The sequence below is a fragment of the Mustelus asterias genome, chromosome 13 (assembly GCF_964213995.1).
Source record: "Mustelus asterias chromosome 13, sMusAst1.hap1.1, whole genome shotgun sequence".
Taxonomy (NCBI): Eukaryota; Metazoa; Chordata; class Chondrichthyes; order Carcharhiniformes; family Triakidae; genus Mustelus; species Mustelus asterias.
Window position 1 is genome coordinate 87,244,123 of NC_135813.1, and position 25,249 is coordinate 87,269,371.

The window sequence follows — 25,249 nt, forward strand, 5'->3', positions numbered from 1 at the left end:
GAAAACCAGCAGAGGTGGCAGTACAGTGATATACAGGCAGGAGGGAGTTGCTCGAGGAGTCCTCAACAGCGTCTCACAGCATCAGGTCAAACATGGGCAAAGAAATGTCCTGCTGATTACCATGTTACAAGCATCACCACCCCCCCCCCCGCCACCCCCCCCCCGCCCCCGCCACCCCCCCCGCCCCCGCCCACCCCCCCCGCCCCCCCCCCTTGATTACCTGTTAAGACTCGCATTCCAACCATTATCTCGTAATTGAGTTTGTGTCTATATATGCCCTGTGAACCAAATCCTGCACTCACCTGATGAAGGGGCAGTGCTCCGAAAGCTCGTGCTACCAAATAAACCTATTGGACTTTAACCTGGTGTTGAGAGACTACTTACTGTGCCTACCCCAGTCCAAAGCCAGCAACTCCACATCATCTTTGGAGCATGGGAGGAAACCAGAGCACCCGGAGGAAACCCACGCAGACACGGGAAGAATGTGCAAACTCCATCAGACAGTCACCTGAGGCTGGAATTGAACCAGGGTCCCTGGCGCTGTGAGGCAGCAGTGCTAACCACTGTGCCACCTTTGGAAAGATATCGCTATTCCTCCACTGTCTTTGGAAGACACTGATTTTGGAAGAACTAATGTAGAGGGGAGTTATACAATAAATGGCAGAGCCATCAAGAGTATAGAAACACAGAGGGACCTAGGTGTGCAAGTCCACAAATCCTTGAAGGTTGCAGCACAGGTGGAGAAGGTGGTGATGAAGGCATATGGTATGCTTGCCTTTATAGGACGGGGTATAGAGTATAAAAGCTGGAGTCTGATGTTGCAGCTGTACAGAACGCTGGTTAGGCCACATTTGGAGTATTGTGTCCAGTTCTGGTCGCCGCACTACCAGAAGGACGTGGAGGCTTTAGAGAGAGTGCAGAGACGGTTTACCAGGATGTTGCCTCGTATGGAGGTATGAGGAGAGATTGGGTAAACTGGGCTTGTTCTCCCTGGAAAGACGGAGAATGAGGGGAGACCTAATAGAGGTGTACAAAATTATGAAGGGTATAGATAGGGTGAACAGTGGGAAGCTTTTTCCCAGGTCGGAGGTGATGATCACGAGGGGTCACGGGCTCAAGGTGAGAGGGGCGAGGTATAACTCAGATATCAGAGGGACGTTTTTTACACAGAGTGTGGTGGGGGCCTGGAATGCGCTGCCAAGTAGGGTGGTGGAGGCAGACACGGTGGCATCATTTAAGACTTACCTGGATAGTCACATGAGCAGTCTGGGAATGGAGGGATACAAACAAATGGTCTAGTTGGACCAATGAGCGGCACAGGCTTGGAGGGCCAAAGGGCCTGTTTCCTGTGCTGTACAGTTCTTTGTTCTTCTTTGTCGGTGGGTCGAAATCCCTCCTTAACAGCACTGCGGGTGCATACCACATCACATCGACTGCAGCGGTTCCAGAAAGCACCATCACCACTTTCTCAAGGGCAATTAGAGATGGGGCAATAAATGCTGGCCAAGTCAGTGAAGCCCACATCTCTTGAATTAATTTTTAAAAAAGATACCACCTCTGCTCACAGCTGGGCACATGCACATGCAGGAGAGAGAAATGATTCCAAATCAGCATTGTGCTGCTTTCACTGAAATAATTTATTTTTCAAAATTTCTTTAACTGCCTATAATACTGGATTTTCATTAAATTAATTTATTCAATTTTCTTCCAAACTGTTTATAAAATTACATGCACAGAAACTATTCAGCCCATATTGCCTGTGCTGCTTCTCTGGAAAAAGGTATCCAATTAATCTCCTCTGCTGTTCCCCAAAGTCCTGTAATTTATTCAATTTCAAGTATACATCCAATTTCCTTTTGAAAATTACCACAGTGGTGTCTCAAACCTCAGAGCTGAGGCTGTGCCAGATTTCGGATCTTGCTGGATTTCAGATCAGGTGGTTCGGGCCCTGGGCAGTTGGATCGGGTGGGGTCAAGTGTTGCTTGGTGTGTGCAAATAAACCAGAGTATGATTGGTGAAACAGGTAACTAGTTTCGGTGTAATACTGCACCAATGCAGCATCTAGCCAAACTGTCCAGGTCAGATTTATAAACATTTTATTCAATTAAAATTGATGTATGCTGCACTCAAAAATGTCCAAAAGCTCTGTTTTTTTGACAGCCAGATTTGAGACACTGGGCGGGGATTTTAAGGCCTCACTGACCCGAGACTGGAAAATCCCGCCCGAAGTCAACAGACCTTCCCATTGTCCGCCCCTCGTCCGCTCCAATTCCCTTGGCATGCGGAGCAGTATAATTCCGGTGTTTATATTGAATCTGTTTCAAGCATCTTTTAGACCATAAGACATAAGAGCAGAATTAGGCCACTCAGCCCATCGAATCTGCTCCACCATTCAATCATGGCTGATATTTTTCTCATCCCCATTCTCCTGCCTTTTCCCCATAACCCCTGACCCCATTATTAATCAAGAACCTATCTATCTCTGTCTTAAAGACACTCAATGACCTGGCTTCCACAACCTTCTGCGGCAAAGAGTTCCACAGATTCACCACTCTCTGGCTGAAGAAATTCCTCCTCATCTGTTTTAAAGGATCGGTCCTTTAGCCTGAGGTTGTGAGCTCTGGTTCTAGTTTTTCCTACTAGTGGAAACATCCTCAAGTATTTTCAAGCAGTACGTTTCAGATCATAACAAATTGCTGCATTTCCTCTGAGAAAATTTTATCACAAGATTTTGAATTTTAATTCTTTAGTCATTTCAGACATGCAGCAATTCTAAAGGAATAGAAACCTAAGTTGGAATAAAAAGCATGGATAAAATATTCAGACTCACAGTTTGTATTGTATAACACTGCAATCACAACATCTGAGCAAGGTTTTGGGGGTATTATTTGACATAGGATTTTTTAAAAAAGAAGTTTGCTGACAGTAAAGTGAATCTTTGTGCCAAACAGCACATAGCTTCCAATAAAAGCTCCCAACTCAATGGCTCCCTTGTTAATATAATGCCATTGGTTCAATGGTCTATAATCCTGAATTATAATGTGCCTAAAATTCCAGACTGATGTTGCTCTCCTGCTGATCTGCTGTTAGCTGATCTGCTTCACTGCACTGCTAACCGATGACTTCAGCAGTACAGACTGTATGAGCAGCATAAACAGATCACTGAAGGTGGTGATTTATACCTTACATGGTAACTCAGGAGCCACCACACAAAGAGGGTAGATGCTTATCTCTGGGACGTCATGAGGATTATTTCTTGGACTTTGAGACCAACAACAACTCGAGTGGCTTCCTATGCAAGCATGTGCTGAAACTCCTGATGTCCACAAAGAAGGTATCCTCTCAAAGAACACCACTGCTGACAACTAATGAAACACTCTCATTGACACAGGATCTCAAAAAACCTCGCGTACCCGTCTGAAAACCTGTAGACCCCACTGGAGCACCCTCTACACCCGACAAACTGATGACGGCTCTCAATGACACACCTCCTGGTTGACTGCAGATATCACCGACTGCAACCGGTTATCTGACCTGATTGGGGAAGTCAAACTTCCCTGGAAAATGTGGACAATCCTCAACCACTTGAGGATGGGTCAGGGAAGCTGTAGCCATTTCTTCCACAAGTGGAAAATGAGGTAAAGCTTAAATTGTGACTGTGCCCTTCCATGTCAGACCATGGGACAGTCCAGGATCAGAGGGCATAATCTCAGAATAAGGGGTCTCCCATTTAGGACAGAGATGTGGGAGAATTTCTTCTCTCAGAAGGTAGTGAATCTGTAGAATTCTTTACCGCAGAAAGATGGAGAGGCTGGATTGTTAAGCATGTTCAAGGCTGAGATAGACAGATTTTTAATCAGTAAGGGGCTTGAGGATTATGGAGATAAGGTGGGCACAATAAGAAGTCTCACAACACCAGGTTAAAGTCCAACAGGTTTATTTGGAATCACGAGCTTTTGGAGCGCTGCTCCTTCATCAGGTGAAACTCCTTCATTAGCTGAGACACTCACCTCATGAAGGAGCAGCACTCCAAAAGCTTGTGATTCCAAATAAGCCTGTTGGGCTTTAACCTGGTGTTGTGAGACTTCTTACTGTGCCCACCCCAGTCCAACATCAGCATCTCCACACTGGAGATAAGGTGGGAAAGTGGAGTTGAGGATTAACATATCAATTCAGTCATGATCTCATTCAATGGTGGAGCAGACTCAATGACTGAATGGCCCACTTCTGCTCCTATATCTTATGATCTTATCTCCCATATATGAACTTCTGCCCTGAGAGTTACCTTCACAACCATTCTAAAGCCATTTAATGGATTGTTAACCTTGACATTGAACTTTAACTGCTTCCTCAGCCGCATGAATAAAAAAGACTTATATTGGCAATGTAACATCATAATTCACAAACAAGTCTGCATTTGGAAACTTCAAGTCTTAGCTGAAGTGTAAGAGGTTGTTTCCTCTGTTTCTCCTGTCTGACTCTTGACTGTTTCGTAACTGACACTCAAACTCCTCAAAGCAATTGGCTTTACGAACCGACTTAAATGGAAAGCAAAACATAGGAAGGTCTAAAATGGGTGGCTAATCCGATCCTGCTTGTCTCCCACAGGGGTATCTTCGGTTAAAATTAGCCCAAGATATGGCAAATGGCCTCCTGCTGTGCTGTAAATACTGCCACAGTTCTATGCGTTGATCTCAGATATCCACCTGGGAGCAGGTGTTGAGAAGGGCAAGTATGTTGCCCCAAAGTAGAAGGAGTAAGATAGTCAACACAGAAAAGTAGGACATTTTCTTTGTTTTAGGGAAGTAACTTTTGATTTTATTTGGGCACTTTCCAAATCTCACCATGTTAATAGAAAGTGCACAACTATCATGCAATTATAGAAATCATAGAAACTTTTGTTTCTAGCATTAACTGTCAAACTAACAAACTAGGGAGGCAGTGGCGTAGTGGTATTGTCGCTGGACCAGTAATCCAGAGACCCAGGCTAATGCTCTGGGGACCTGGGCTCGAAGTCCACCACTGCAGATGGTGAAATTTGAATTCAATAAAACTTGAAATGTTTAACGACCATGAAACGATTGTCATAAAAACCCATCTGGTTCACTAATGTCCTTTAGGAAAGAAAATCTGCTGTCCTTAGCTGGTCTGGTCTACATACGACTCCAGATCCACAGCAGTGTGGACTCTTAAATGCCCTCAGGGATGGGCAATAAATGCTGGCCCAGCCTGCGACGCCCACATCCCATAAACGAATAAAACAAATCATAATACAGTTTTTTTTAAAAAAAGCTTTACTTTCCATTTCTACTCATATAGCTACAATGAATGGTAAAACTCTATGAGTCACAAAAAGGACATACAAAAAGTGCAATGGCAGTCATGACCAGGGTTCATTTTCAAATTTGTTCTTTAGAGTTTGGCTGGATTATAACAAAGACAGGAAAGAAGAACTAGCAAAAGAAATATAAAGTTAAATATATAAGCCATTAGGATTGCCTTAAAGAAATGAGGGGTTTTGCACGGTAGCAGTTTTAATGTTTATGGTCATTTTACCTCTTATTTCTTATGTTTTTATTTTAGTTTCTCTCCTTCTCTAAAGTCACCCCCTCATTCTTGGAGACCAATTATTCAGTCAGCTTTTAAGGTCTGTGAGGGTGATGATTCTTCCCTTGTGCTGCCCAAATTGCATTTTGCATTTTATTTCTTGCTCAAACACATCTGCTATTAAATCAAGGAAGTGGCTTTAAGAGTCCATCACTTGCCTCCCAAGAAGTAAAAGGAAAGTTAACAATATTTTGCTTGAATTATCATGTATAAATACATGATAGACATTCCCTGGCTATCACCTAACTGAAACTTAATTGTTAAAGTCAGAAATTGTTTTTTACACGGTTTTGAGTCGAAATGCAGGGAATTACAAGTCCAGCATGGTGATGTGTTCAGATGACATTGTAATAATATAACAGTACTTAGTTTATACTCCTGCAAAGGGGTAAGCTGCTTTGTACTCTATACTCTTAATATTCTGGCCTATTGCACATAAGTAGGCTGGCTATTCAGCTCTCGAGACTGCTGTACCAGTCATTAAGGTCATGACTAATCTGTTTGTGTTCCCTTCAACACCCAATTCCCTTGTGTAACAGGAATCTATCCACCTCCGCCTTAAAAATATTCAATGACCCATCTCCATGGCGCACAACACTCGGAAAAAAAACTCTCCAATCTGTCCTAATTTAAAAACAGTGCCCCTAGTTTCTGGATTCACCCAGATGAGGAAACAGCCAACCAATGCCTCTACTTTCTCAGAAGACTAAGGAAATTTGGCATGTCAGCTACGACACTTATCAACTTTTACAGATGCACCATAGAAACCATTCTTTCTGGTTGTATCACAGCTTGCTCTGCCCAAGACTGCAAGGAACTACAAAAGGTCGCGAATGTAGCCCAATCCATCACGCAAACCAGCCTTCCATCCATTGACTCTGTCTACATTTCCCGCTGCCTCAGCAAAGCAGCCAGCATAATGAAGGACCCCATGCACCTTGGACATTCTCTCTTCCACCTTCTTCCTTCGGAAAAAAGGTACAAAAGTCTGAGGTCATATACCAACCGACTCAAGAACAGCTTCTTCCCTGCTGCTGTCAGACTTTAGAATGGACTTATCTTGCATTAAGTTGATCTTTCTCTACACCCTAGCTGTGACTGTAACACTACATTCTGCACTCTCTCGTTTCCTTCTCTATGAACGGTATGTTTTGTCTGTATAGCGCGCAAGAAACAATACTTTTCACTGTATGTTAATACATGTGACAATAATAAATCAAATCAAATCTCCTTTCCATGTTTATCTTGTCAAGACCACTGAGAATCTTATATATTTCAACCAAGTCACCCCTCAATCTGCTAAATTCATTGGAAATAAACTATCTGTCTAACCTTCCCTCATTGGATAGCCTGCGCATTCCAGGTGTTAATCTCGTAAAGTACCTCTGAACCGCCTCCAAAATGCATTTACTTCCTTCCTTAAATAAAGAGACCAAACTGCACACAGTATTCTAGATATGGTCTCACCAATACCCTGTATATCTGTAGCATAACTTTTACGTTCAATTCTTCTCATAAGAAAGGATAACATTTCATTAACCTTCTTATTTACATGCTGTACCCGCATAATAATTTTTTGTGACTTATGCACTAGAACACCTAAAGCCCTCTGCACCTCGGAATTCTGCATTTGTTCTCCATTTAAATAATACTGTTTTTTTATTCCTGCTAAGGTGAATAACTCTACACTTTCCCACACCATTGGCACCTTCAGTTCCATAGGCCCTGAGCTCTGGAATTCCTTCTCTGTGTCTGTCCTCCATTAAGATGCTTCTTAAAACATACATCTATGACCTAGTTTTTAGTTACTGTAACTCTTGATGTGGCTTAGTGACAAATTTTGTTGGATAACATTCCTATGACAACACCTCAGAACATTTTACTGTGATAAAGGGTTTGATTTGATTTATTATTGTCACATGTATTGGGATACAGTGAAAAGTATTGTTTCTTGCGCGCTATACAGACAAAACGTACTGTTCATAGAGTACATAGGGGAGAAGAAAAGGAGAGGGTGCAGATGCTTATATAATTGTAAGCTGCTGGACAAACCCATGACAAATTGTCATGATTTGGGCCTGGCATTACAATGTATGCCTGTTTCTGTCAATACATGTGCAAGTTACACTAGGGGAATTTTTTTTAAATTTCAAACTTCTTTATAAAAGTGTATGTGCTTGATTCTCTGTAATGATCAAAGGGCAGCATGTTAAACTCTGGCATGTTGGAGAAACTTCACTAACAAGAGTCAAGGGAACCTTTGATGCAGCTACTTTCTTGGATGATCAACTTTCCTGTCAACTTTCTTTAAACTGAACTCCAAGTTACAGAAGAATAACCGTCCTGACTCGTGTAGTTGGCAGTCAGTACCAGGAGGTCCCGACACTAAATTTACTTCAGCTGCTTGGATACAACCTGTTAAGTGGCAGTTATTTGTTGGACAAAAATCAATGCTGGTCTCAGCTGAATTGGACCTTGTTTTTTCTGTGCAGGAACCTCTCTCTCTGATCAGTATTCAAGTTTACATGATCTTTCTCTGCAGTGACTGTCCCTGTTGAAAAACCACTCGGGCAGAGGTGGTGGTGGTGGGGATTGGGGGGGGGGGGGGGTATTGGTGTTGTTCCTAAATAAACAAGAAAAATCCGACTCAAAATCATAAAAAATCCATAATAGCCACTTAAGAGGTTTCAAACATACAATTATGTTGTCCCAAAATGTAAACATAAATACATCAGCCCTTAGGACTGTTTTCCAAAAACAAAATGAGAGTTCCACATGTAGCAGTTTTAATGATGTTCGCGGTGATTTTATCTCCTTCTATTTAATATGTTTTGACTTCAGTTTTTCCCCTTCTCTAAAGTTAACCCGTCCCCCGCTAAGCTTGGAGACCAATTTTTCAGTCAATTTTTAAGAATGTCTGTGAGGATATCCTTGGTGATTATCCTTGCTTGTACTGCCCAGTCTTCATGCAGTGCTTATCTCACAGTTCAATGACATTGCAGATCTGATGTGTGTGGGTGTGGGTGTGGGTGTGTATGTGTGTGCGTGTGCAAAACACAAGCAAGAAGAAACAAACGTCTTTCTCCTTCCACAGAAACGTCTGGAGAATTCCAGCAACCTTTAAAATTCATGAGATGAATGCTGGGAATTTGAAAATTCCTAGGGATCAGGGAGCAGAGTGAAGGTTTAACGCCTGCATTTCTCCACGTGACAAATTACCTCTCAGAGGGCCAGGGAAGTGGGAAAGGGAAAATCATAGAATAAAGACACAAGTCAACTTGGGACATCCTCGCATTTCCTTTTGATTTAAAGTCCCAATGCTGTTCAGAGAAGAAGATAACTGCTTCAGCAGAAATTTACGAGACACTTTTTTAAATGTCAGTTTCATCACTGTGCGTACTCTCAAGCAGAGGCTCTGTCCCAATTGGACCAAAGGCTACCCAGATAAGTCTTAAATGTCACTAACATGTCTGCCTCAACCACCTCACTTGGCAGTGCATTCCAGGCCCCCACCACCCTCTGTGTAAAAAAACTTCCCCCGCACATCTCCACTGAACCTTTCTCCCCTTACCTTGAACTTGTGCCCCCTTGTAATTGTCATTTCTGCCCTGGGAAAAAGCTTCCAACTGTTCACTTCATCTATGCCCCTCATAATTTTACAAACTTCTATCAGGTCGCCCCTCAGCCTCTGTTTTTCCAGGGAGAACAATCCCAGTTTATTCAATCTCTCCTCATAGCTAATACCCTCCACACCAGGCAACATCCTGGTAAACCTTTTCTGTACTCCCTCCAAAGCCTCCATGTCCTTCTGATAGTGTGGTGACCAGAATTGGACACAGTATTCCAAATGTGGCCTAACCAATGGTTTATATAACTGTGACATAATATACCAACTTTTATACTCGATGCCCCGGCTGGTGAAGCAAGCATGCCATATGCTTCCTTCACCACTTTTTCCACCTGCGTTGCCACTTTTAAGGATCCATGGACCTGTACTCCCAGATCTCTTTGTGTGTCTTATGCCACTTAGTGCAAAAAAAGAGCCAGGATATGATTCTCGCCAGTGAAGCTGGTTGCTGACCTCTTGGGGCGCCATTGCACAGGTGTCCCGAACTCCCAGTGTACTGGGAGATCTCCTGCTTCCCCCCCCCTCCCACAGACATTGGGATTCCCCCCACTGATTGCTCCCGGAGCCGGTTCTCCCCACCCCACACGGACATCGGGATCCACCACCCTTTCAGATCACCCCCTTTGCAGAGTTCCCTTCCCCCAATTGCTCCCTTTGCAGAGATCCCCCCACCCCCGATTGCCCCCTTTGTAACAATGCCCCCCCTCCGATGACTCCCTTTGTAGAGTTCAGGCTGGCAGTGCCCAGGCCTGCCCCCAACCACCAGGAGGCTGCAATGGCCTCCGGTCCCACCAGCGAGGCCATCACATCTGGTCTCTGCCGACGTAGACCAGCTGTGATTGTCGCCGGTGAGGGCCTCAACCAGCGAACAGGTAAGTATAAGCGAGCTCGGACGATAGCGTCCAGGACTCACTAATGACATTAAAACGATGCCATTAATATTGAAATCAGCTTTGTGGCCTTTCTGGGCGCAAAGCTGATTTCGTCGGCAAAACAGTGCCAATGGGAGAGGCAGGAAACTGGGCGCAAACCTGATTTTTTTGCCTCTCGCCCTATCTTACCGGTTCGCACACATAGATTTTCCTTTTAATCTAACTGAACTTTAAAACAGATGTTGGGTCTTTTGGTATTTGTGGTGTAAAAAGCTGCCATTCTAGGCCATTTCTACTAAACATGAAAATAGAACTGAAACTACTTACTCAGTGAGAACTTTGAGTATAATCTTAATTGCCATCATTTTCACAAGACTGCATTTGAGGAAAGGGTGTGGTGGTGAGTAAAATAACACAGGGCTCATAATTGAAGTACTATTCAACCAAATTGTGACATAGTGGTGCTATTTCCATCTTTAACTGAATAAAATTACCTCAGAGAAAATTCAAACAATTTCCTTGTGTTGGCAGCTGGCACCAGCCATCGCCAGGGGTGGGGTCCATTGACTGAGGTTTCATATGCACATTGGATACTGCAGCAGCAACTGTTCATTTCAAATGAAACTTAAACTATTGAGTTTCTCAGCTTTAATAATATACAACACTGAAAATGAATGTACACTATTCATCTTTTGACAGCACCTTCCAAACACGTGACCTCTACCATCTAGAAGGACAAAGGGTGGCAGACGCATTGGAACACCACCACCTGCAAGTACCCCTCCAAGTCACACACCATCTTGATTTACTGTCATTCCTTCACTGTTGCTGGGTCAAAATCCTGGAACTTCCTCTCTAACAGCACTGTGGGTATGTCTACATCACATGGACTGCAGTGGTTCAAGAAGGCAGCTCATCACCACCTTCTCAAGGGCAATTAGAGATGGGCAATAAATGCTGGTGTAGTCAGTGATGCCCACATCTCCTGGACAATTTTTTAAAAATACCACAAATATAACAGCTGCTTTGAAACTCCAGAATGTTGAAGGTAGGAAAGAAAGATCTAAAGAAAATTACTGGAGGAATTTCCCTAAGGTACTTATAAAAGTAGAAAGCATCTTTATAAGCATGCAGAAAATTCGCAAATAATTCAGTATATATGCATCTTTTTCTTTATACATCCCTTCTAATAATCTTCTGCAACATTCGGCATTTTCCGTTCTGTTCAAAATCATCATTCCTCAAGTTGAACACAGTTCTTTGTTACTCCTTCAGTAACTGCACCTTGATGTTTTAATAACAGATGCCCATCTTGTTTGTTTGTTTTTGTTAGAATTGCACTCCCAGGTTTGAAAGGCCTTTCTAGTAAAAAAGGCAATCGGAAATAAGTTCAAGGCTTTGAACATGTTCTAAGGATTAATTACAAGGATACTGACCTCGATGTGGATTCCTGCCTTGCACCATCACAGAAGATAAGAAAAAGGATGGAAAAATAGAATCATTATGATGGCTGAATTCCTCACATACATTGTCCAGAGCTCAACCACGCCATTGGGAGAGGGACAGGGTGGATTGGGAGAGGGACAAGGTGGATTAGGGATGGAACCAAACATGAGGTTGGGCAACAGAAGAAGAACACACATATACAAAAGTTTGGATTGCCACTGATGTTTTGGCAAAGAGCCAAGTGACCGAATAACACAGCAGAAGCATAGCAGGAGTTTGTAATTTTGCTCACTCAGCTGGAGAATAAAGCAGTGGACAAGAACAAAAGAGGGGCAGGAAGCTTCGAATAAAAGAAACCCAAAATAAGTCAGCTCATTCTGCTCATCACTGGAATCAGTGCAGTTTTTTTAAACTGCTAACACACACATAGCTTTCTTCGTTGGCCCTTCCCTGTGTGCGTGGTTCAACAAGAAGTCTACTGATCGTCTTTGTTAGTAACGGTTGAGGCAGCAAGAATTATAACTCAATGGCAACTTAAACCCTGAAACATTTCAATCAAAACAATTCGAGCAACATTTGAAAGAGAGATTCCAAAGCGCAGCAGGAATTGGACTGTTTGTGCAGAAGCCTCCTCTTGGCAAACTAAACCCATCATCAACAAACAGTGTAATTCTCTATTGAATCCCAATTTGGTGTTTGATGTTAAGAAGAGCAGCAAGACTGTGTTTGTAGCTTTCAGACCCTGCTGTCTTTCGAAAGCAACAAGTTTTGGAATTGTCACAATTTAGGTGAACATTGAGAATACACAATGTATGCTGTTACTTGTGTTTATGCGATCAACTTTCTGTCTGGTGTATTAAGGGATATTTGTAACTGTTGGTGTCAAATTATGCTAATTGGGGTCTTTTTCAGATGATATAGGAACATCACCTTCTGCACAGCTTGTTCTATGTTACGTGTCGCACATTTCACGTGCTCTGTGCAAACTCTGGGAACATACAAACTAAAGATGGAACATTGTGCGCTGCTGGCGATACTAAAGGGATAACAGCAAGAAATTGCAATTTAGGTGGGTACCATCAGAGACAATAATCAAATTGTCGACATCCTGAATGTGCAACCTGCTGCACTGAATAATTTCAAAAGATGCTCATTCCCAGAAGCAGAGGGTGTCTTTACGTCTTTCCTGCAGTGCTTACATAGGATATGAATCCTTCTCCCTGCTTCAGACAGCACCTTCCAGCCCCCATTCATTCAGACTTTGGAAATACTCACTGGGCTAAATCTTACCAAAAAATGGCAGAGTGCTGTTTCCGGTGAGATAATCGGCGTGTTTCTCTCCAGATCTTATGCCACTCTGTCAAAAAAAATCAATGGGGCATGTGTCGCACCGTCATACAGGAGGACGGAGCCAAATCAGGCCGACAAAACCCGGCTGCAGAGTGACTGGGGTGCCACCTTTAAAGGCACCACAATCACCACCAGTAAAAACCTCCTCCGCAGCCCACCACAGAAATCGCAGAGGCACCCCCCCACCCCCCCCAACTGGAGTTGCCCACCTAGTCTGAGCCAGCACCCACCTTGTCCCCCGGCCCCCCTCAAATGCCCATCGGCAGCATCCCCTGCTCCTTCCGGCCACCACCACTAAATGAATCCCGCCTCTCCCCCATGGTGCTCCCCTGGGGCCTGCCCACAGGTTGGCACTGTCAAGTTGATTTAAATGCCTGATATGGGCCTGGTGGCAACCTGGTAATGCCAATGTGTGCCAATGGGCTGTGCTAGCTGGCATTGCAAGAGTTTTAACAACACCAGGTTAAAGTCCAACAGGTTTATTTGGTAGCAAATGCCATTAGCTACTAGCTGGCATTGCCAGGGCACTGTCTGGCTATGTCCCCCTCACCTTACACCCCTGGGGAGACCCCCATGACAGGTACATGTTTTAAAAGTTTATTTATTAGTGTCACAAGTAGGCTTACATTAAGACTGCAATGAAGTTACTGTGAAAATCCCCGAATCACCACACTCCGGTGCCTGTTCGGGTACACAGAGAGAATTTAGCATGGCCAGCATGTTTTTTGGACTGTGGGAGGAAACCAAAGCATGGGGAGGAAACCCACACAGTCACGGGAGAATGTGTACACACAGACAATGACCCAAGCCGGGAATCGAACCTGGGTCCTTGGCGCTGGGAAGCAGCAGTGCTAACCACTGTGCTGCCCCTACACTTCTGTGTGAACCTGCTGTAACCATTAGCATGGTGCCAATATACAGCGGTGGGGGGGTCAATATCCGGTGAAGAGGCAGATTAATAACATTTAATTATATTCAAGTGAACATAAAGAAGGTTGATGCAAGGGGTGGGGAAAATCCGGAATTGCATTATCACCAGTGAGAACTGCGACTTCTGGATCTTAAGTCCCGCCAGCATTTGCACGGACAGCGAACATGGGCTCCAGGATTGCTCCCATTATGTGCAAATAGGTGCAGAAACCTGACAATGTGGACTTGCTCCTATTTCCTGTCCCTAATGCCTGAGGAACTGGAGCACCGACACCATTCTAAGTATGAACATCCCAGAATGCGTAATCAAGAAAATGCTTTTCCAGAAAATCAATCCAACTTGGTCTGAAGGTCACATGGAGAATTCAGTACCTTGACGGGCTGGCTGGTTGCAGAATTAATAGTGTTTGCAACAGCATGGAATGTTTTGCTGAGCATACAATGTGCATGATGTATGTCTGCCTGTTATTAGGCCAAAGCTTGTAACAAAAAGTCTATGCTGATGCATGAAGCAAAGAGCAATGCCCCAGCACTGGTTTGCGAACAGTAACTTGTGCTTGTATATCACCTTTAATAGTGTGTGCAAATTCACAGATGTTACAAATATATATGTAGGTATAAAGAATTTAAATGAGAAAAATGGACAACAGGTAGATGTGATGGGGGGCCTGTCTTTTAATTGTAAAGATTTGTACTTTGGTACACATACCGGGCGGCACGGTAGCACAGTGGTTGGCACTGCTGCTTCACAGCTTCAGGGTCCCGGGTTCGATTCCCGGCTTGGGTCACTGTCTGTGTGGAGTTTGCACATTCTCCTCGTGTCTGCATGGGTTTCCTCCGGGTGCTCCGGTTTCCTCCCACAGTCCAAAGATGTGCGGGTTAGGTTGATTGGCCAGGTTAAAAATTGCCCCTTAGAGTCCTGAAATGTGTAGGTTAGAGGGATTAGCGGGTAAATACGTGGGGGTAGGGCCTGGGTGGGATTGTGGTCGGTGCAGACTCGATGGGCCGAATGGCCTCCTTCTGGACTGTAGGGTTTCTATGATTTCTATGACACGGGCAATACCAAGTTTGTGTACATCATGCAGGACTGTGTGCTTAAGGTTGCAGAATTGGAGAAACACCTCATTATTATCGGGTATGAACCTTTAAAAGTCCACACAGTGTCACGAGAGTACTGCAAAAGCAAATATAGTTTTAGCATCTATTGTCAGCACAATTAAATACAAAACAATGCCTTTTGTTTCTGGTTTGGCTTTATCTACAATATAGTATCCAGTTTTGGCCTCCACACATGATAAATAATAGAGGCCCGGGTAAAGGGGCAAAGGAGGGTCACTTGCTAGTCTATAGGACTCTTCTTCAGAGTTAAAGAGAGGTAGAAATTTGATGGATTTTATCCCTTTGAAGAGGGGGTGAATCAGATGGAGCAAAATAGAAGGTCAAGGATAGGTGGCAGCTCAAGAAAGATTTGACAAAGGTGACATGGACACAAGACAAAGGGAGTGTTAATGAGAACGTTAAAGGCTAAAGAAGGTGCTGACAGTGGCATAAAGGTAGCAGTATATAATCCATTACATTTCCACTTCCGTTCAACTCTGAATAAGAGTCAGACTTAGTCAAAACATTAACTCTGATTCTCTCTCTCTCCACAGATGCTGCCAGACCAGCTGAGTTTTTCCAGTATTCTCTATTTTTATTTCAGTTTCCAACATCCGCAGTATTTTGCTTTTAAATTATGTCACCAGATTTACATTCAGTTTAAAAGTCCTCAGTTACCATGACTTTTACTGCAGAAAAACATTTACTTTGAGGAGATTTTATGGAGGTCTTTCAAATAATTTAAGGATTAGATTTGATGCATGTGGAAAAGCTATTCATGCTTTTAGGGAGAACCAATTGCACGAGTATAACTTTCATAAACCTAAACGACGGGGATTCAATCAAGCAGTGTTTTTGTAACTGGATCAGTAATTCAGAGGCTTGGACTAATAGTCCGGAGAACATGACTGCAAATCCTACCATGGCAATTTGAAAATTTGAATTCAGTCTAAAACATCTGCAAATAAAATGCTGGTATCAATAAATGTGGCCAGGAAGCAGAGTGTCATCAAAACCCAAATGGTTGACCAATGTCCTTTAGTGAAGGAAACTTATCATCCCTACCAGGCTGGCCTTCATGTGACTTCAGTCCCACACCATTGAGGTTGATTCTTGTCCAGCAAGAACCACTCATCAGTGGTTCAAGGTAAAAATCTTCTCTAAGCAACTCCAGATGGACAATGAAGGCCAGTGACCCCACAACCCGAGAATAAACGCAAGTTAAATGTCCGGAGGCACTTCCTTTTGAAGAGAATCACTGACCTCTGGATAATATTGTTGGCATGTGGAGTGATTGCAAATTCATGAGGGCGCTGTACAAATTCCTAAGTTTGGCTATCCTAACTGCATTTAGAAGATTGGAGGGGAAACTTCCCCAATCACCATGGTCTCCAGAAATTTGTTTGATTGCCTTCGTGTTGGGAAGAGGAAAACTTATTTCTAAATCAACCTAAGTTTTTTCTCTGGGTTTTTACCAGTCCCAGCAGATTGCATGGCAGGTGGATGGGGATCATTGCATGCAGTTTGACAATACGAAATTGACTCAATAGGCCAACCTGTCTTCTTCTGCCCTTGATTGTCAAATGTTCACATGTTCCCATAAACATCCCAAGGTGTAGAAAAACGTTTGCTGGTTTATTAAAGGCGAGTTTGGAAAGAAATCTGGAGAAAAGTGTTAATTCTGGTGAGAAGAAAGGCAGGTGCCAGGGCGCATTGCCAGGGCACTGCCTGGTCACGTCCCTCACCCCCGAGGTCTATACTCATCTTTATGCTCCTGGGGGGGGTGGGGGGGGGTGAACCTGTTGTAAACCATGCCAAAAATAAGCCTTGGCCTTAATATACTAGTATGGTCATGTTGTCAAATACATTTAAATCAGGTTCACGCCCTGGTGAGGGGCAGCTAAAATTGGAAGTCACAATCTTGCTGGCATGATTCACAACTTCCGGGTTTCACTGAATCTTGAGCCCCCATGAACGTGGGCTCAAGATCGTCCACATTGTTCACTTTTCTTGTTTTAATAAATATTTTGTTTTTTTCTACTAAAAGTTCAGCCGCAGACTCCTGTGAATTTGTTCAGTAACTTTTTTCCATGATTTCGAAAAGAGAAAGTTAGACTCTAACAAGCCAGATTGCATTGTGGGATCTAACTTGTCCAGTATCAACAGCAGTTGAGATCATAACATTTATTGGGGTCATGCTTGGTTTTATCCCATTACAGCGGTAATATTACAGATCTAAGTATTCAAATATCCTCTAAAGTGGGAGTGTTTGTGGATTTTGAAACTGTAATAGTATCATTTTATAGAGTATCTGACAGCAAACTACACCTGAAGTGCAGATTCTAGCAACAAATAAATTTCATCAGCACATAATGACTTGGGGATAGAGCACATGTGACGATGTTTTCAGATAAGTGGCCCAGTCTGGAGATCCAATACCACTGGAGATCTTGTTTGTCCTTAGTCTTGATGTTGTCATCAGATTTCCATTTACAACTAAAAACATGCTTTTATATTTGGTGCTTTGGCAGTTCTCATAACAGGAGAGCGACCTTGGCTTTCTGTGTTTACATTATAAAATCTACTTCTGTGTTCCAGCAATAGAATCATAGATCCATGAAAATCTAAATGCTCCAGTCAGCTGACAGGATAAGGGAGACATTTTTAGCAATGTTAACCAAGGGCGCAAATGCACAGAGTTCACTCTCTGATGACCAAAACTGTAGAACGAACACATAAAAACATGGATCTCAATTTCCTTCCTTAATGCCTTAATTTGGAATGGAAGCAGGAAGAAAATTAAACAGGTGCGTGGCGATCCACAACCTTTGAGCTCCATACAGTTGGTTTGCTTTTGTAACCATAGGTAAACTGCCAGACAAAGTGTAGCTTCATATGACCTGCTGGAAATTAAGTAAGCCACTAATGAGGTTTAAAAAATCAACTGTCAACCTAACTTAATTTATGTTTGAAAAGAAAAGCAACTCATGTTTTTTTTAAATGAAATATCTTGATGTTTTAAGAGCATGTTTCCTGATTTATGAGTTGGTGGGGTTGGCATTACTGTAATTAGAACTTGGGATGCTTCACCATAAGTAGTGATTGAGTCAGACATTATACCATCAGTCAAAACCAAACTGGACACATATTTGCAAAGACAGAATGTAAAAGCATGTGGGAAAAAGGGACAAGATAATGGCATTAGAACGCAAGTGGATTCAATAGTCTCCTTCTGTGCTTACTTGCTCAGACAATCAAAGACACGACAGGCTTCTAGGAATTTTTGAAAGTGGCAGTGAAATAGGAAGGAAGATTTATCGAGAAAGTCCCACTTGTGGGGCTGAGAAAGTGAAAAGCTGTACCCACTCCTGAAGTGGGTGGCAGAAGAGGTAAGTGGTGGTGCTACAGACACATGAGAGAAAACAATTTTCCTCATCTCTCTAATCTTTCTATCAATCACTTTAAATCTAAGCCCCCAGGTCACTGACCTCTCTCTAAGGTAACTAGGCCCTTCCGATCTGCTCTATATAAATCCCTCACAATTTTTGCATCTCAATCAAATGTCCCCTCAGCCTACTCTGTGCCAAAGGGAACAACTCCAGTCTATTCAATCTTTCCTCATAGTTGCATTTTTATAGGAGAAGATTGGTTTAAAACAGATTGGAAGGGCAGATTTATTTAGTGAATGCAAAGTCCCCAAGACAAGCAGTTTCTTCCAGTCCTGCTGTGTTGAGTGTAGATGAGTGTGTGATTTGGACGCTCTTCTATGATGTGGTGAATGATTTGATTTGATTTATTATTGTCTCATGTATTAAATGCAATGAAAAGTATTGTTTCTTACGCGCTATACAAACAAAACATACCGTTCATAGAGAAGGAAACAAGAGAGTGCAGAATGGAGGGTACAGTCATATTTAGGGTGTAGAGAAAGATCAACTTAATGCAAAGTAAGTCCATTCAAAAGTCTGACAGCAGCAGGGAAAAAACTGTTCTTGAGTCGGTTAGTACATGTCCTCAGACTTTTGTATCTTTTTCCCGACGGAAGAAGGTGGAAGAGAGAATGTCCAGGGTGCGTGGCGTCCTTAATTATGTTGGCTGCTTTGCCGAGGCAGCAGGAAATGTAGACAGAGTCAATGGATGGGAGGCTGGATTCCATAGTTTGCTCTCTCCTACAGGCACATAAGGGGCTGGCACTGATGACCCATCTGTGGAGGTTGGCCAAACAGGAACTGTGGGTGGTCCTGAAACTGTTGAGGGTGGACTACTCTTTCCTTGGACAATTGAAACTAGGCAGCTGTTGGATTGAGTTTGAGACTTGTTTGTCACATCCAATGATTCCCGTGTGTGTATGTGTGTGTGTGTGTGTGATGATCTTCACCAAAGTGCTGAGGTTCAGAGGGCGGTGATAGCAGCATCTCACATTCAGTTAGCTAGTTTGGCAATCAAGCTTGCCGAGGGAGGCTAATGATCCTATCATAGAATCCCTACAGTGCAGAAAAAGACCATTTGACCCAATCTGCACCGACACTCTGAAACAGCATCTCACCCAGGCCCTCCCCTACACCCTCCACCCTATCCCTGTTCGCCCACGCAGTTACCATGCCCAACCCACCTAATCTGCACATCTTTGAACTGTTGGAGGAAATCAGAGTGCTCGGAGACCGACCCACGCAGACATGGGGAGAATGTGCAAACTCCAGACACAGTCACCCAAGGCCAGAATCAGGCTCCTAGCGCTGTGAGTTAGCAGTGCTAACCACTGTGCCACCCCGGCAGACTAAATTCCAAAGGAATCTTCAGGAGAAGAATCCACACAAGGAATCCTAGTCAAAGTCCCACAATCGGAGGGGGGGGGGGGGGGGGGGGGGGGGGGGGCGGCAGATTATCTTGTTTCTCCACCTGTCAACTGGGCTCAGAATATACAGGAAAATTGGGCAGGAAGCAGATGGTTGCAAGGAATCATTGGTTTCCTGTACTCACTGTAATCAACTTCACCAGTTGCTGGGCGAATTGGAGGAAAAGAAAAATATGCCCATAGAGTCTGACAGGGTAAGGGAGTTAAATTAACACAAGATTATTGAAGCACCACGATTTATCTGTACTGATGCATTCAATGCATGCACACAGTGAGACTCAGTTACTGATTTTGATAATCTGCCAAAGTTCCATCTTTAAAGAAGAATTTCGATGAAAAAACCAAGAAATAAGATTAAAAAACAATTCTTCAGGTCAACCATAATTCCCTGCAACTGACTTTTCTGTTGGCAATTTGCCCCTTTGTTCCTGCTGTTCTGACTCCTTGCTGGGATATGTTTCCAGATGCAACCTGCCCTCTAGCTCCTTAGCACAGGGCCATTATTCAAATACAAGCACACACACTATTAGCAGGATATTTGACCTTTAGAAACATTAGAGTCCAGCCTGATTCACAAGTCCTCTTCCAGTAGTGGTCCACATTTGGAGCAGATTTCGCACCCCCCCCCCCCCCCCCCCCCCCGGAGGGGCATTGATCCATCTAACCCGGTTAGGGTATCTGTAGTACTCCAACCGTCTCCCTTGTTAAGAACAGCAAAAAGCACATTTATCCTGGGGCTTTCCCCCTCTGTTGACTCAGTGACTTACTGGGTCAGGCCACGGATGTGGGGCATAAACTGATTTTCAAATGAGATTTTGAAATTAACATATCCAGTTTAGAAAGAGGCAACACCAAGATATCTATATTTAGCTCATGAATGATGAACACTTCACACAGACTGGATTTGTTCGTAGTAGAATTGTTAATAGTGTGACTAAGGCTGTTAATGAACTACCAAACAAAGAAAGTTGTATATCTTGTTTTCCAATCTTTAGCACTCTGCTGGAAAGTGAATTAATCAGACAACCTTTCCTGCTACTCTATCAGGGCTACTATTTCGGATCCATATTGATCAAGTGCATGCTGCTTGGCGCTGGAATCTGACCTAGCTTCCCCAGAGACAGAAGAAAGGCAATAAAGCCCACTTCCATAGCCATTACTTTTCTAGACAGGGCAGAGGCTGATAAGGTTAGCAGATCTGAAGGTGCAGCTAGTGCATCGATCGTTTAAAAATGAATGAAATGCACTTTAGTGACAGAATGAGGATAAGGGGAGGGGACAGAAATGGAAAGGGAGAAAGAGGAGAGTGGAGAGAAATGAAAAGAGAGGGACAGAAGAGGAGGGGAGATGGTAAGAAGGACAAACAAGGTGAGGTTAGGAAGGAAACTGTTCAGCCCATGAGGTCTCTGCAGCTTTTGTGAAAAGCAGTCTCTTTCAGTCTCACTCCCCAGCGTTTCAAGTATTTACCCAATTCCCTTCCAAAGGTGACTAGTGAGTCATTATTCATCACTCAATCAGGCAAATTTTAACCACTTACTGCATAGAAACATTTTTCTTTATGTTGCCCCTGGTTCCTTTGCCAATTACCTTCAATCTGTGCCCTCTGGTTATTGAACCTTCCAGCTACTGGAAACAGTTGGGAGGAAAATGCAACAGAAAAGGAGGGAAAAGAAGGGAAATTAGGGATGATTGAAGGTCAGAAAATTATATTGGGAGCGCTGTTGCAGGAAAATCTTTGCAGCTGGTCGGGTCACTTGCTGAGAGCTTGCTGGTGGAGCCAAGGCAGTTTAAAACCGATAGCAACAGATGTAGCATCAGGATTCTTATTGCACCATTACCCAGAATGACTCTATAGTGAATGTTCACGTGTCAGCCATCACTGAGGGATGATATGAAGAGGGCTCCCAAAATAATCGGGGAGCACCTGAGAAAGGGCACTTTAAGATGAGCATAAAATCCCAGTTGAGTTGTTGTGCTATGATCAGCCATGATCATTAAATGGTAGAACAGGCTCAAGGGGCTTTTCCTAAGTGCCTTTTATTCTCTTAATGCATCACATAATGTGATTCTCTCAGCATCGTCTACAGACGTAATACCATTAGACTGTCGCAAGCACTCACTGTACATAGTCAATCTCTGATATTATTGCACACACAATATGCTGTGACAGTAAAGCTGTTCTCCTTCTTCCAATCTGTGAAAATTAAGAATTTCCCACTTCAACTGTATGTATCCAAAAAACTGGCTGCTGGTGGGGGGAGAGGGGAAGAGAATCTGTTCAGGGGGCAGGGGGGGAAGGATAAGAGACTGGTTGGAGTGTGTATGAGAGTAACAGAGAGAGTGTATGTGTGCATGTTTGAGAGTGTGTGTAAGCGAGAGCTTGTGCGTGTGAGCAAGAATGTGTGTGTTGAGTGCATGTGAGTGAGAGGTGTATGTGCGTGAGTGAGAGGTGTGTGTGTGTGTGAGAGAGAGAGTGAGAGGTGTGTGTGAGAGCAAGAGAGTATGAGAGAGTCTGGCTCACTCCCAGGCTCAGGATTTGCACTCATCCTCACTGCCACACGCCAACACACTCACACCAACTCAAACCTTGGGTAAGGGTGAGTGAATAAGTACCCCGAGTCTGAGCCAGAAATAAGACAATTTGACCTTCTTACACTCTAATGATCATTTTTATTAATCACTCATTATTTGAAATGATCAATTTATTGCCTTGACATTTCTTTATTTTTGCAGCTTATTTCTTTTCTTCATACCTCAACATTTTATTGAAACTCATGTTTAATATTGTGCCAAATTTTATCTTTTTGAAATTTGCTCATTGGCCCCTTGAGTGAGTAAAAATTGAAATGTGGCCCCTCGCACGGAAAGGTTGGGCAACCCAGCACTAGACCAACCTCCCAAGGTCCTGCCAAACCTTTGGAACCCTAAGCCACCTCATATTTGAAATCTAGAACCAAGAGACATGATGAGAATCTGCCAATGAAAAGGAAAAACTGTTGCCCATTGATCAAATGTATTTTTGTGAGGCTCAGGTGGCCAGATACCAATATTATGGTTAAAGGTTTATTCTTAGAAAGCCAACTGTTGAACCTCCAAACCAAATGCACAATTAGTAGCAAAATACTGCAGATGCTGGAAATCGGAAAGAAAAAAACCCAGAAATGCTGGAAATACTAAATCAAAACGAAAAGTCATTAACCTGAAATGTTAACACGGTTGCTCTTCCAGAAATGTTGCCTGGCCTGCTGAGTGTTTTCAGCATTATGTGTAAATGTTCTTTACTGCCATCAGCAGTCAGGAGTATTCTACCTGAATCCCAACTTGCTATGTCTTCAGAAAGGCAGACAAGTCCACTGTGTCAATTTACAGCAGCAGAGGTTAGAGGGGCTAAATGGCCAATGACGTCTCACATATTTTTGTGTTTATTTATACTGAATTATATTGAAAGCCAGCAATGTTCAACAAATGTTACTGGTGTGCAGGTTAGGTTGATTGGCCAGGTTAAAAATTGCCCCTTAGAGTTCTGAGATGCATAGGTTAGTGGGATTAGCGGGTAAATATGTGGGGGTAGGGCCTGGGTGGGATTGTGGTCGGTGCAGACTCGATGGGCCGAATGGCCTCCTTCTGCACTGTAGGGTTTCTATGATTTCTTTCTATGATGAACTTACTTAAAGTCTGCAGTTATCAAGTTAAATCCATTGTACAGATGTCCCTCTGAAGAAATTTTCTTTAAATACGTCAAACCATCCACATCTTCAGTCAGGAAATTTGTCACTAGATAACCTTGAACAATATATTTTAAAAAAAATACATGAAGTTAGATTAAAACTCACAATGGCAGACACATCTTGTAGTACTAAATCTAAAAGACAAAACAGCCTTCAGGTTGTAGCATTTCTGCACAAAGATTAAAATGATTTTAAAAATCTGGTGGCTTTAAAATAAATCCTACAAAATCATAGAAATATTCTTCAATTCTGTACATTTCACCTGAACTACTGCATGAGGTCCAGCATCTGAAAGGTGCACAGTTTATTTTCAAAATATTCTCATTGAATTATTTTCTACACTGTTGTCCCCAATTTTATTAAGCAACATGTAAGGTCAGAAGGCAGGCAGTGAGGACAGGGTTGAACTTGATTGTGATACTCCCTCACAGTTGAGTAGAAATTTTCTTCAGTGAGATCTGTGTTTCCAGAGTGGCGCCTGACTGGACATAAGTGTGGGACAGCTTATTAGATCTTGGAGTTATGACTCTGCCTATGCCCGAAATTGAACTATGCACATGGGGGTCACTGAATAACAATCAAGCAAGCAAACCAAGGCAATTTTCACCTTTCTAATGCAGAAATACAGTGATTAATGTATAATGCCAATTATCAGAAACACAGCTATCAATGCATTACTCCAATTATCAAAGATGCCAAGATCAATGCATTCTTAACAGCACAGATTTACCAGTATATCAGGTTGCATAAATTTATTCATAAACTTATAAACAAACATAAACTTATATGAAGGTAAGAAGCAGGGAGTAGGAATAAGGGGAACATGCTTAGATTGGCAGGATGTGGAGTTCTTCTAGCAAGTGTACAGGGGCCTCAGCTTTTTATTTTATATAAAAATGACTTAGATGAAGGCAGAGACAGTTGTGTATCCAACTGTGGCAGATGATGCTGTTAGCAGTCGATGTATACTGAGAGCAAGAAGTTACAAAGGGTCATAGATTAACTTTGACAGATGGAGGTCAATATAGGGAAGTGCGAGGTCACCCACATCTGATCCAGGGAAGACAAACGGAAGTATTTTCTCAATGGTGCAAGAATAGGTGCAATGGAGGAACACAGCAAGATCACAAATCATTAAAAGTACAAAAGGTGATCAGAAACGCAAGTGGAATGTTGGACTTTACATTAAATGGGTTGGAATACCCCTTCTAGAGTATTGCAGCAGTTGTAGGCACAGCAAAGTTATATTGGCCAGGGATAGAGTACAGCAGAGATTTACCAGTATGATATCAGGTTGCACAAACTTAGTCCACTGAGTTTAGAAGGTTGCAGGTGATTTAACAATTGTCTTGAAAATAATAAAGAGATTCCACATGAAAAGATTCAGATAAACTATTGCCTCTGGTTGGGAATCCAGAAACATTTTGGACTAAAATCACTCTTCCACATCGATTAAAGGAAGTTTGGAATTGACTGTCTCCCAAAATTGCGGATGTTTTGAAAGATAGATTATTGTTGAGTAAGGGCATCATAGAATGTGGTGCACAGAGAGGTAAGTAGAGTTCAGGCAAGGATCAGCCATGATATAATTGCATACACAAATCACTGCAGCAGCACAGGTCAATAAGGCTATTAAAAATCAAATAAAGCCAGCCATTCATTTCTAGAGGGATAAAATTGAAAAGCAGAGAAATTATCTAAAATTTACATAGGACTGCGGCGAGGTGACATTTGG

At 42.9% G+C, this 25,249-nt stretch overlaps 1 protein-coding gene across 7 annotated transcripts in view; it reads right to left on the minus strand.

The window, feature by feature from the left end:
• Nucleotides 1-25,249, minus strand: part of tango2 (transport and golgi organization 2 homolog (Drosophila)) — a 163,903-nt gene that overhangs the window by 25,903 nt on the left and 112,751 nt on the right. For all 7 annotated transcript variants that reach the window (XM_078227229.1, XM_078227233.1, XM_078227231.1 and 4 more), the window contains one exon: nucleotides 23,455-23,569. In XM_078227229.1, the coding sequence (XP_078083355.1) occupies nucleotides 23,455-23,569 (115 nt within the window). The remainder of the gene's footprint in view (nucleotides 1-23,454; nucleotides 23,570-25,249) is intronic.